Source organism: Microtus ochrogaster, chromosome 8, assembly GCF_000317375.1.
Source record: "Microtus ochrogaster isolate Prairie Vole_2 chromosome 8, MicOch1.0, whole genome shotgun sequence".
NCBI lineage: Eukaryota > Metazoa > Chordata > Mammalia > Rodentia > Cricetidae > Microtus > Microtus ochrogaster.
This window is the reverse complement of record NC_022015.1, coordinates 28,433,886-28,447,584: the sequence shown is the minus strand read 5'-3', so window position 1 is coordinate 28,447,584 and position 13,699 is coordinate 28,433,886. Positions and strand designations below refer to the sequence as shown.

At 52.0% G+C, this 13,699-nt stretch overlaps 1 protein-coding gene across 1 annotated transcript in view; it reads right to left on the bottom strand.

The window, feature by feature from the left end:
- Ptpre (protein tyrosine phosphatase, receptor type E) overlaps positions 1 to 13,699 on the bottom strand; it is a 148,691-nt gene that overhangs the window by 22,488 nt on the left and 112,504 nt on the right. Inside the window, exons 4-8 of the mRNA XM_005351420.3 lie at positions 11,886 to 11,979; positions 11,575 to 11,648; positions 9,553 to 9,689; positions 4,412 to 4,502; positions 342 to 418 (exon numbers count right to left, since the gene is read on the bottom strand). Coding sequence (XP_005351477.1) covers positions 342 to 418; positions 4,412 to 4,502; positions 9,553 to 9,689; positions 11,575 to 11,648; positions 11,886 to 11,979 — 473 coding nt within the window. The remainder of the gene's footprint in view (positions 1 to 341; positions 419 to 4,411; positions 4,503 to 9,552; positions 9,690 to 11,574; positions 11,649 to 11,885; positions 11,980 to 13,699) is intronic.

Below are 13,699 nucleotides of genomic sequence, written 5' to 3'. Positions count from 1 at the left end.
TAAATTAATTCCATAGCCTATTGTGGTTTGTCTAGTCCCGTGCATTTGGCTGGTTGTGGTTCATCAGCTCTATAAGGAACTGGACTGAACACCTTCAGAGTATATGGCTGTAGTCATTATCCTTCCCAGAACTGTTATCTATGTGACTTCTGGTGAAGATGCAAGCTGAGAAAGCATGGTAGCCTCACACTCTCAGTGTGACCAAACTGCCCGAAGGGTGGTGATCACACACACTCAGTATCAGAGAGGAAGAAACCCAGACATCACAGTGCAGACCCAGCCCCTGAACATCCAGCTTCGGATTCATGTCAAGCCAGGGGAAAGGAAAGCAATCAACTTACATCTATGTAGGATGCATTAATGTAGTCAGAGCAGGGGACTCCGTCCACTTGGCTCAAAATCACTCTGGAATGGTCATCTGGGAAAGCAAGCAACCCATGGTGTTAGGACAAGGAGCTAAAGGGACCCCGGGGTGTCTTTATCCAAGTGTCAGTTACTGGAAGGACATAACCGGGTCTTCCCTTGAGGTCAGGGTGGGGTGTGCCTGCTTGGCTGAGCCCTGCCTGAGCCACCTGGGCCTCAGCCAGGGGAGGGTGGAGGAGAGGTGGCCCCATGATCACATGGGCAGAACGGCAGGGAACAAAGTGACCATGTTCTCACAATGGGTCCAAACATTAACAACTACAGGCGTGTACACAGCGTGATCTCAGGATGAAGAACTAGGTCTTTCCATTCAGGCTTTCCAGAGGACATGGGGATAAAGGGTTTGGGTCTCTGAACTTCAATACCCATTCATCACCATCTGCCCCAGGGCTAAGAGGAAGCTGGGTGCTTGCAGAGTTTGACTATCGACGATGGAAAGTCTAGCTGACTCAACAGGCTATTTTCCAGAGTGAGAGAGTAGCCAGCGATGTGTGTGTGCATGCATATTTGTGGTGCTGTGTTTTGTGTGTTACATACACGTGCTATGTGTTGAGGATGTGTTGTATGGTATGAGGATGATATTGTATGGTGGGATGATGTGTACTGTGTTGTGAGTTATATGAGCTGCGTGCGTGTGGTGTGTGTATTTTTTTGTGGTATTGTGTGTTGTACATATGTGGTTTGTACATATGCTTCAGTGTGCTAAGTATGTGCTGTGTGGTGGGCCATGCTGATTATGAGTTTATTACGTGTGGTGTATGGTACAACGTGTATATGTAGTGTGTGTGGTGTGTGCTGTCAGGTGTGTGGTATGATACGTGTTATCGTGGACTATTCGGGTGCGGTATAGAGATGGTGTGGGGTGTCACAGTGATGTATGCACGCACCAGGGAGCTTTGGCCCCAGTTCCTCCACAGCCCTTTCTTCCACAGAAACTTTGCCACCCTGTCAACATGTAGTGAGAAAGATAGCTGACGCGGGAAGGACTGTAGTCCCAGCACTGAGGAGGCCGAGGCAGGAGCGTTGAGAGTTCCAGGCTAGCTCGGCCTTTGCTGGGGCCCTCTTTACACAGAAGGGTGTTGGCTGGGCTGTGTGTGCTACCTCAGACTCCCTGACTGAGTTTCATTGCTGAGCTGCATCTGTCCTGCTCTGGGCAGAGGAGGGGAGGGCACAAATCTGGGGACACGATGACAAACCCCAAATCCACTGCCACCCATCTAGACACTTCTGCTCAGGGGCTCAGGGCCTCGGGATGGAAGCAGCTGTGGCTCGGCACATACCGCGCTGGCTGAAGAGAATTTAGAATGCCTCACACCGTGGAACAGTTAAGGAAACACAGGACAAAAAATAGCATCTGCGCGGACTGAGTCTCTCACAGCTTCTAAGCGCTTCCTGCTTCTTAATCCTGAAAAGTCACACTTGGCTGTCAAAACATCACTTTCTAAAATTACGAGCACTGGCACACTTCCAGCAGAGGGCCATCGGGCTGCTGGCTTCAGAGAGTCCCCGCAGGCATGAGCCTAGCCTCTGGACACAGAGCACTTGACTCCATTTTGGGGATTCCCAGGCCAAGGCCCACACTGCACTCCAGCCCAGGGGCATCTCTGAATCTACTGCCAGTCTACCCTGGCTTGGGATACACTAAGAGAGGCAAGGGACACCTAGAGCTGTGGGCACAGGGTCCTCCCATCCATCCTTGCAGATTGTAATCTGACTCCATGGTATCCAGCCCACTGTCTTGCCCCAGCAGGACCAGCCATTCCATATAACCAGGTATGTCTCTCCTTAACCAGGTGCCGCGATTGGTCCTTGTCAGGCATGGTGTTTCCATGCTGTAGGAAACTCAAGTCGACAACGAAGAGCTTACCACTCTTGGTAAACACACCATGCCCCCAATCCTGGGTAGCTGTCAGCACCCCAAGTCAGGTGTTACTCCTGGAGAGGAGGGCTGAGGCCGGCCCTCACCCTGGGACAAGAGCAAAGGAACTTCTGGGGGACACTGAACTGGACTGTTTACAGTGCTGCCATACTTCCACATGGGGAGAGGGCAGGCGGATTTCCTTCTGTACGGCAACCCCGCCTTGTGTGGAGCGGAAAGAGTTTGGAAGGCACCCAGCCTGTGTGAGTCCTCGGTGAGCTGAGAGCTCCACCTGTGCCTGCAGCAGGAGCTGGACCCTGATTCGGTGTCCTGAGCTCTCAGCAGAAACTAGCACTCCTCTGTCTGTCTGTCTGTCATCTGTCTCTTTTCTTTTCTCTCCCTTTCTCCTTTCTCCATCCCATCCTTGTTTCTTCTCTCCTCCTTCTTTTTAAAAAATCTTTCCTGAGACAGGGTCTCACTTGCTATGTAGCCCAGGCTGGCCTCTATTTGGAGAGCTTCCTGCCTCAGCCTAGGGGCTGCTGGGACTACAGGTGTGAGCTGCCATCTCTGTCTCAGAAACATTCTTGGGTAAGACTGTAAGTGTTAGCTTTGGAAGATAGCAGGTTTAATGACTGAGAGAGAAAGTTTGGTAAGATGCCCTGAATGTCCTTAGCTCTGAGGCACATGGAGCTGTGACCTGTCCAGTAGATGACCCGAGGCTAGATTTCTAGCACTCTCTGGAGGTAGCAGCTCCATGCCCAAGGTTTATATGAGACTTCTGTAAAGCCCACCATGACCCTAGGATCTAACTTAACCTATAGTCCCAAACACACGAGGACTAAATCAAGGCATAAATTTAACTCATCAAGAAGGGTGAAGCATTAAATTAGAAGCCAAAACTGACCTTTGAACATCTCAATTATCAGTGAACACACGCCACTCTGAAGAGCCTGACACCCTCTTGCTGTGGCCTTTCTTACCTTGGAGCTCCTGAGCCACAGCAAGGGTCCCCTTCTTCCTCAGATTCCACAACCCACTCAGCAGTAAAGCCATTGTATCCAGAGTCTAAACTTAGGACAAGCAGCCCTCTCAGCCTTGCCGTACAATTACTTCCCCTTCCCTCGGCCTTGACAAGCAGCAGTTCATTGCTCTAGGTGGCAGGCTTTACAGAAATCTCTTAAAAACCTTGCGGATGGACAGTGGGGAACTGCCACCTCCAGAAAGTACTAGAAATCTAGATCATATATTAGACAGGTCACAGTTTCGCGTACGTACAGCACACTGAAGCTGATTATGGCCAGCTCCCTGTCCCCACCAGGCACTCCTCAAGAGCAAGGGTCTCTGGCACCAGCAGGAGACCTTTGTTCAGGATGCCAGCCTGAGCTTTGTGGAGTTGTTTGTGGCTTCTCTTCTGTGGGCCTGAAGGGTAAAGCTGTGGTTCAGGGAGGTGGGAGGGGGGAGGCCTGCAGATTCCTCCAGGGCCAGCTTCTGAAAAGGCAGCTGGGAACGTGCAGGGTTTGTCCTGGCGGCTGAGACAGGCACCTCAGGACCAGGCTCAGCCAGCTACAGCAGGTCACAACAGAGGCCCAGCCCATAGCAGCCTGCACCCTAACTCTGACACTTCCTGGGCAACCACGCTCCCCAGCTCTCACGGTTACTGTCTGCAGCTGAGGTTAGAGTAAGGTCTGTTAAGCCTTTTTTCAAGGGTGCCAAACCCATGTGGGCTTTGCATTCTACCGCTTTGGTCTTTGGTTCTGGACTATAGACCACATTGAAGATTTGCTCCAGGTAAGCCTCAAACACAGATTATGAAGGAAAGTGCTGCTTGAGGCCACCAACAGGCCTAGACTGGTGTCCAGGAGTGAATCTGGCAGGAGAGGCCTGGCCTATTGGTGTCCAAGCCTGTGGGGAGTATTCCTGCCCAGCTTGCTTCCTGTATGCTTAGCAACCAGCGCAGTCAACAGCAACCAAAACACCCACGCCCCGTGCAGGGAAATAAGCCCTCAAGACAGTGTGGCCCTGGATTCCCTGGATTCACTGAGCACATGGTCACCAGCAAGCTACCAAGTGTAATCCGCCTGTCACAGACCATGCAAAGACAAAGAATAAACAACAACAACAAAGTCTTACTGGGAAGAATGTTGGGATATCTGTTCTTTTCTCTGTTTTCTTCTTTATTTGCTAGATCAAACGTCCCTTGTATGTGTCCAGATGGCAACGACTGGAAGGAAACGGAGAACAGAGTGAACATTGTTGAATCTAAACCCAGGTTCCTGTTCTCTACCAACCCCAGGAATTAAAACTACCATCTGTCCATCACCCATGTCTTTCCTCAGGCCTTACACTAGACACTGGGCGGACAATGAGCTCTCCCCTAAGCTTTGCGAGGTCAGGAATTCACTCATATCGCAATCCCATCACGCCCCAGTCCATACAGGAAGTCCAGCCCAGGAAAAGATTCCTCGGGTACAAGTGAACTGATCCCAAAGGGGTCCTGGTGCAGGAGTCAGAGAAGCAAAGACTACCAAGAAGAGGGTGCTGAGACCCTGGCCTAAGCTGCAGTTGAGGAGGAGAAGGATCTTGGAAAGGCACTGTAGACACAGCCCGCGCCATGCTTAGGACTCAGACATCTCTGTGGATCGGATCAGGTCAGGTCAGCAGGGTTGGGCCTAGAAGCACCCTAGAAATGCTGATTCTCCCAGCCCCCACCCTACAGTCCTCAGATTTAGCAGCTAGGAGTTGGGGGCTCTTTGAGGCTCCAAATGCATCACCTTAGCGACCTTGGCAACCCAGCTGAGGCGTGTCAGTGTGAAACGGAAGTTTCGCTTTGCTGGGATGCTGTCGCTGAGAAGCCACCACATCTGGGATGGAAGTGGCCATGTGGGTTTCTAGTTCCTTCTACCACCGAAGCCACCCTGCCTCTGATTTTTGGTTGCCTCTACTTGTTCGCCTCTTGCTTCTGGGCCTCTCCTCAGACTCAGAAGAGGCAGGGGGAAGAGTACTGTGTACTTCAAGTCACACCTGTCAACATTAAATCTGACTCCGGTTGGATCCAGGACCAACTAGGTCCTAGGACTGGGTTCCAAGGAAGAACTGTTCCTACTTACTGAGTGTTTGTAATGAATCAGGCACAGAGAAGATGCACGGCTCTGCCTCCCCTCACAGCTAGCCTACGAGTCAATGACATGGGACCAGACCCAAGAAAGAGTGGCTTGAGACAGGCTCGGTATCATTTGGCTGAAGAGTCGGTCAGATCTGGAGGGACTCCCTTATCAAGCACGGGAAACATGAGCTTTCCTGTTTTCGTTGTCGCGCTCGAAGTCCCTGGGAGCTGGGGTCTGGCTTTATAGAGTAGCCTCAGATGATAGCTCTAGCAGGCAGGAGTGTCTTCAGTGGTCAGCTCAGCTCTCCACAGGGGCTTACCTCAGGATGCTGCAGGGCACCCCCTTCTCTGCTCTGGGGCCGCCACAGTTCATAGCCACAGGCAGAGGCTTTGCCTGGCTCAGCGTGGAGGGACCAGTCAGAGGTCATCCTAGCCATCCCAATGAGGAGTTTTCAGCTTGGTCCCCAGCTATGAACACTCAGGTGCCTGAGCTCTGATTCACCACCAGGGCTAGCCTGGTACTACCTCCTTGGCTCTCATTGGATGCTGCATTTGCCATGACAACCCAGGGCCTTCTCAAAAGGTTTCAGCCCTGGACACAAAACCCAGTTACAGTGGCACATGAAACCCTGCAGCTGGCAAAACCCCACAGAACAAGCAGATCCTCGGAGCTAGCGATAACACCGCCAGCAGCGATTATTAATTGTAACAAATGGAGCGTTCCCCCGCCGGCGGCCCACGACAGAGGGACCTGCTCTGAGGGAGAGAAGGGGTACACATCTCCAGTGTGTATGTAATTTTTCTGTGTACTTGAAAGTGCTCTAAAAATAAATCCTATTCAAAATGACAAACTGGATAAAGGGAAGGGAGGCAAAGTAACTGCAATGCAGTGGCCGACGAAGCCTGAGTGGAAAGAGGAATCAGGCTCTGGCCGCCCTTTCCACAGCTGCGTGGCCCTGAGAGCTGGGACAAAGAGATGAGGTGGTTCACCGTGTCCCCCCACCCCAAGGCTCCAAGAGGACAGGACTAGGGGAGGTGGGCAGAACCAGGCAAAGTTCTCTGTGTCCTCCAGATCCAAGAAAGCTGAACAGCTCCCTGCGCAGATTGGGCCCAGTATGTTTTCCCTGCGGCCAGGCTACCCAGGACCACGGTTCTCGGCTGCCTGGTACCCCAGGGAGGAGGGCCTGGAGATGTTCAGCCTACAGTGACCCTCTGCGCATTCTGTGGGAGGTCTGCTTTGCTCCATCAGCATCAGGGGACGGCTCTGGTTTGTGGTTGTGTTGTAAAAACAAAACAAACAAAACAAAACAGAAAACACCCCCCTTTGTATGTATTTCATAGGGTAGGTCCCAGGCCCATAGTTTGACACAGCTTGCTGGGACACAGTGGGAAGATGCTCCCAAGAGAAGGGTTTTCCCTGCACAGAGGCCTCCTTTTCTAGGATTGAATTCAAGAACTGGGAAGAGGATAGAGATCTGCCCTCTCCAGGAGGAACTAGCAGATTGCATATGTTACCTGTTACTTATTTTTTTATGTGTTACCAAAGTCCCATAGGGCAGGGAAAACCCTATTTCACAGAGAAGTAAACTGAGGTAGAGGTTTAGAAAACATCCCAAGTCTTCCAGGCCTAGACAAGCATTCAGGCGAGCTGTACTGATTGACGATCCCAAGGTCAAACAAACCCCGGGCTCGGCAGTACGGCAATGTCCAGACACATGTTGAGACTCACTCAGCCCCCCCTCCCCACACTCCAGGACCTTTGGAAGGGGCCATCAGACCAGAGAAAGAGAGAAGGGTAGGGAAACACAACTTTAATGTGTTCTCTAAGAACCAGAGCGGCTGATCTGGGCAGAAGAGAGATGTCGCAGAGGCATGGCCTTGGCAGTTCCCTACACTGCAGGCTGCATACACTCTACCCCACAACTGTATCTCTAGCAGCCCGTTGCCAGGCAGGGGGACCCTGCACAGCCGAGGACTACACAGAGGCAGCCTGGGAGGGACAGGAGGGGGAAGAATTTGTTTGGAGTATAAAATTTACAAGGCTCCAAAAAAGAAGCCAAGAATCAGCAGAAACGAGCCCTCAAGGCAACATCTTTTCTATCGTGTTTTCTTCTTACAGTTTTGAGATTACAATTATTCGTTTGCGTTTGCATGCCTGTGTGCACACGTGCCTGCCATGGCATGAATGTGAAGGTCAGAAGACCATTGTCACAAATCGGTCCTCTCCTGCCACCATGTGGGTTTCTGGGATTGGACTCAGGTTGTCAGGCTTGGTGGCAAGTGCCTTTGCCTGCTGAGCCATCTTATCAGCCCGGAAACATCTCCTCTAAAAAAAACTAACTTAATGTTCAAAATTCATAAGGGTGAAAACATCAAACTTTTAAATAGTGGTGGGATCCATAACCTCATGATACAGCCCGTTGTGGGGTCCCTGGCAATGGGGATGCTCACTGACGTCATTCTCTCTTGATTGTGCTCAGGCTGGTTCAGCCATCTCTCTCCTTGTTTCACTATTTTAAAGAAGCTATCAAGTCATAGCAAGTCTTAGCGACTGTGCTTTGCGTGTCCTCTTGAGTTCTGCACCTAAGCCAAGTCCCTCAGCTACCTCATCCTGCTCCTGGCCACTCCCAGACCCTCCACTAACAGCAAGGTCACTGGTACCCCACGCAGGACAGCAGAAGTGGAAGGGGAAGTGGGAGCCGTAGGGTGGGACCAGCTTCTACCAGCAACGTGAGGGACAGCTCTTTTGGAAAACGAGAATTAACTTCTGCCGTTCAGTTGTAAATTTTCAAAACACCAGCGCTCGAGTGCTATCTTTCAGTATGACCTAATTTTCAAAAAGAAGAAGAGGAGGAGGAGGAAAACACACTTGGCAGCAATAAGAAGGGAAGCAAGACAAAGGGGAGGGTGCGATGCTGAAAAGTAAGTGAAGGGTGGTTCCGCCCCCCAGCGCCTTCCCCTGTCCCCCCCAGGCATCTCTGTGTGAAAAGTCAGGTCATCATCACTGTCCACACCACCTCTGGAAGCAACCACACTGCACTGCCTGAACACCTCCTCCTCTAGGCTCACGTGTGTGCTGCCCCAGAGTCTCCATCCCCAGGTGCTGGTGGCTGGCGGTGGGAGGAACCTGGAGCAGAACAACCGATGTGACACCGCTGGGACAGAGACAGGCCCCGGAGGCCATCCCTGGACACCCACGCTTGCTCAGGACCAACATTCCGCTCCCAGCCCTGCACGCAGGGTGAAGACTTGAGCAAAAACACATCAAAACAGCAACAGAATGGAGCCTTGTATCCAAGACAATGCGTCATGCCTACCTATCTCATAGACATTAAAAAGATGAACAACTTGGGCCTGGGTGATGGCTGGGAGATTGAGAGCACTTTCTCTTGTAGAAGACCCGGGTTCCATTCTCAGAGCTGACTTGGTGGCTCACGACCACCTGGAACTCTAGTTCTAGGGAACCTGATGGCCTTTTCTGGCACTGTATGCATGGGGCACAAACGGACATAAAATAAAAACTTTTAAAAAAAGGAAATGGGCAGCTTTAGGGAGGAAATGGGCAACTTTCAGGGTGGGGTGACCCATCTGCTCTGTGTCTTGAGAGTCTGAGAATGATTATGAGACCGTATGTGGGCAAGGGCATGCATGTCTCAGGGAGCCACTTCTCCTCAAAGGCTGTGGGAGGGATTCCTCACAAGTAACAGAGACACGCACACACACTGAACATGAGTTAGTGTCCCCTGCAGACAGTCTCCACAACTACTGAACTGTGCCGTGACAATGGCTCAAAGGGACAACTGCTGATCTGATCAGAAGCTCAGCCTCCTGGGGACCATGACAAGAGGCTTGGTGGGAGGCTCTCCGCAGCCTTCAGCATGAAACTGCCACCTGCGCTAGGCAGCAAATGGCAGAATCATTATCGCAACTGGTGATACACATGGTACCCAATAGCTGAGCTGGCTGCAACCCTCAGGAGCATCGGATGCAACTATCTCACTTCACAAGGAGCAGTGAGCACCAATGAAGGGAATAGCACTAGGGACCAGGCTCTCCAGACCCCACTTGTGAGCAGCATTGCAATTGGCACCAGGTCCCGGAGTCCCAAGAATGACTGGTTCTGACCGTCCTGCTGCTCCTCGTCGTGGCCGAGACCTGGAGCACTCACATTGAACTCCTCACGGAAGCGTTTGCAGTCATCTGCTGATCGCACACGGATCTCCTCCTCCAGGTGCTCCACCGGGATGGGGAAGTACTTCTTGGGACCCGACGGAGACCTGCTCAGCAGCATCACTCTCTGCTGCTCTGTAGGGTCAGGAGAAACAGAGAAGCCACTTAGATCCATTGCCCATGGGTGACTCAGTCCTTGGACAGTCTGACAGCATTCCTCATGGATCTGTAAAGTGGGAGGTGAGCAGCACTCTCAAATCACGCACCCTGGGGCTAACTCAGCCCTGAGCCACTAAATCAAACATCTGCTTCCCAACACACCCTCTATTCAGCAAGTGATGGCAGCATTCCTGTCCATCACAGACACTGCATTCTTGGTCTTGCTCACTAACTCACCTGCCACTCATCCTTCCTGCTAGCCTATGCACCTACACAAGGGTTACTGCAGCTTCACGTGGCAGGGTCCAGGTTTGGAGTCAGAGAAGCGGAATCACAGGGCTCTTGATATAAACTCAGAATGGACGGGAATCTGCCAGGATCTCCGTCTTGCAGCCTCCTCTTCTTGGCAACACACAGGACTGCTTCCCCAAATCCCATACCTTGCAATGCAGAGAAACTAACCATCCTTGAGGCAGGGAGAGGTGGTTATTGCAAAGGAGACTGTGGGCTGTGGACCGAGGGGCTTGAACAAGTCACTCACACAAGCTCAGAATGAGGTGTGAGCAGTGTCAGGGATTGGTGTTTCTCTTCACAGGTTTCTCTTCACAGCTGACATTGATAAGGTCAGTAGAATAAGTCATCTGTCACCCTTGCAAAAGGCCCTGTCCCATCTTCAGAGTTCACCGAGTCTATGCCACAGACGTGGCTCCAAGGCAGCCTCTGGCTTCAGCCAGGCGAGCTGGTAGAAGCCTGTGGGCTTCTGTCCCCCTCCCAGCCCCACTCTTCCTCTTCACTGGCATCTGGGATGTGCAGAGAACTGAGAAGAGCAGGCTGGAGGACAGAGGTGCCCTGGCACTATGTGATGGTCTATTGAGGCATGCAGGTCCCCCAAGCCCTAGGGGCAAGGCGACAGCTCAGTGGGGTTCTCTGCTGCTCACACTCTCCCAAGCTCTGGGGGTTGCATTAGCCCCTTCACTACCTTGAGTGAGTTCAAAAGTTTCACTTGAGTTCTGATGACAGGCACATAACCTCAAGCCAGGCACAGCTATGTAGGAAGTTATGGCAAAGCTGAGGCCACCAGTAGAAAGCAGTGTTTTGAGCTTTTAGTTGTCACACTGGGGGTTGTACCAGGGACTTCGCATATGCCGGGCAAGTGCTGTGCCACTGATAATGTATCCCCGGATTCCTTGGCTATTTGAAGTAAGACCTTGTTATGTAGCTCAGGCTGGCCTTGAACCTGTGATGCTTCTGCCTGAGCAGGTGCCTCCAAACGCTGAGATTACAAGTCGGTGCCACCCCACTCAGCTAGAACCTGTGTGTTTAAAACCTTTTCTTTGTCTGCCATTGGGACACAGAAAGAAAAACAAGCTTTTGTAGGCAGCATTTACAAGTTAGGACACAACCGGAATCTAAGCCAGGCATGTCTCCTAATGGACGCTCCTTCAGAAGAGAGAGTAGCTTTGGCCTGAGCAGTGTCCTTTCCAGCTTGATTCTGAGGCACCACAGTGTCAACTGAACACTTCTCTTCACAAGTAGGAGCCTTACCATAGGTTGACTTCAAAGGCCTCAATGTGAAATGTTAGGTGGCAAAGCCCTGCTAACCTGACAGGATATGAATGGTCTCTTTAAGAAAAAAAAAAAAAAACCCACAAACTGAAATGTCTCAGACATCCGCTCTTCTGTGCAGGAAAAATGACCTCTGACACCAAGTTCCAAAATATAGAGAAATTCTACGTTACTAGGAAGCGGTAGCACAAACTGAGGCGGAGCTGGAGAGAGGGGAAGGGCTTAAGTGACATCTGGACAGGGCTGTGAACGCCTGTCCCTTTCCATGACAGCGCGGAGACCCCGTGTACAATACCTTGCTCTTCTAGGATCCCGTTAGGCATCTTCTTGTCGTTGCTGCTGACCACGGCTTTCCTCTGCTTCCTGAACCTGAGAGGCAGAAGATGTGTTAGATCTTGGCCCAACAGGAATCCCCAAGCCCCGAGTGTGGCCATACCCACCAGGTGAGCCGGGAAAAGCTCTTTCGGCTGCTCATGGCTGAGCCTTGTGCAGCTCAGGCCGGCCAGCTGGTGTCTGAGCTGTTTGGGCCCACACCCCCAGCCTCCAGCACACTCATTTCCTCATAGGAGCTGGTTAGGGCACGTCAGCGCCTGGGGACACTCCTACCTGAAGAAGTAGGCTGCGAGGAGGAGCAAGAGGAGGAGCAGAGGCAGCAGCAGCCAGGTGAGCAGTGGCTGGGAGGTACCAGGGTCTGGAGGGCCTGTAGGTGGGCAGATGGTAGAGGGCAGAGCCCCCATCAGGATCCCGGGTAGGGATGAGGGAGGATTCCCGTAGCACACCACATGGTACAGTTTGCAAGTGATCTCCCATCAGTTCTTGCGACAGAGGAATAAGATGGAGTGTCTTGTCTGAGGCCCCTGTATCCAAATGTACGCTGCTAATCAGCTATTTCTCTGAGCACCTCTGACCTAGCCCCTCTCCACAATGAGGAGGTAGAGGAAGCTGGAGACCCCTCAGGGAACAGCTGTTGCGTCTCAGCCCAGTTGGGGCAGAAACACCAGGCATAAAGGAACAGGCTGGCCCCAAGGCTGGGTACAGTTCTTGAGGAACAAATACATTGTGGGCTGGCTTTTCAGGGCTGTGAACTCTCTGTCACAATGTCAGGAGTGCTGAGACCTCTGGCCTTCGCGAAGCACCCTTGCTTGTCCATCCTGTGCACACACCACGCTCTGAGTGTCCCTGGTGACCTTGTGGTCATCAACTTATGCACCCTCTCAGCCTGTTAGGGTGTTCTCTAATCTCCACAACGTTCCCACCCAAAGGGTTCCATCAAAACCCTACTCCAGCTAACCAGCTTGGCTCCTCTCTTGAACATAGCCCAGAGGGCTATGTCCTGGAGTTGAGAACCAAAAGCTGTCAGGAGTGAGCCTGCCCCTTATGAGAGGGCCCTGGAGACCAGTACCTAGATTTCCATCCTCTTGAGTTCCAGAGTGCCAAATATTGTTCCCAAGCTGAGTGTGTGTTGGGGGGTTCACGTCCTTCCTCCCATGGGCCAGCCTAAGTCCCTTGAAGCTCGGGGATCCACGAAGGAGTTTCAAATCTGGTCATTGTCTTCCCACCTCTGTGCATGTAATCCAGAGGCCGTGACCCATAGCAACCTGTGGCTCTGTCCCAGAGGTTTGTATTAGGCTTCACAAATAGGAATATCTGTCCCTTCCTTCCAGCCTAAACCTGCCCATTGGAGCAGCTTGATCCAAGACTTCCTGTCTGTGACTCAGGAATGCTATACCCTGGGCTAGGTAGGACTTGGAGCAAATTCTAGCATGGGCTGCTGAGAGCTGCCTGGAACTGAAAAGCAGGGCTGAGCCAGTGCCGGGGAGTTGCATTGCTCAGGGTACCCTGATTCAACTCTATCCATTTTTGGCCAAAGGCCATTAGAAGGCGTGGGAAGCCTCCTTCTTCTTTTCCAGGAATGCTCACTATCTTTTCTCAGTGTGTCACCACAGTGAAACTACCCACTTCTGCATTGCCCAGAGGTCAGCCTCTGGCTCAGCATCTGCTCTGTACGAGCAGTCGCTAAGCTGGTCAGCCACAAGGTCCACTCTGTCACAGTCAGAGAGGCCTCTGGGCCCCACCAGTTCTCCCCTGGGCCTTGTCAAAGATTTGATGGGCCAGCCTCCACGTCCATGTTCTTGGAGGACAGGCTGCGGTAACAGATGTGGGGATTCCACAAGGCATGGATCGGATGTCCCATGCTGTAGATGGGTTGTCACACAGGCAGAACAAGCGACTCAGGGGGACCGCTTGCCCTCAAATTGATTTCTGTGACTTCTAATGAGGTTTTTCCAGGAAGGCAGAAGCCAGGACCAGAACTCCCAAGGCTTTCCAAGGGCAGTAGGAATATCCAAAGCAGACTGGTTGGTGGGGAACATGGGAATCCATGTGGGGCTTGTTCTGGCTCTGGGGAGTCAGAAACTATG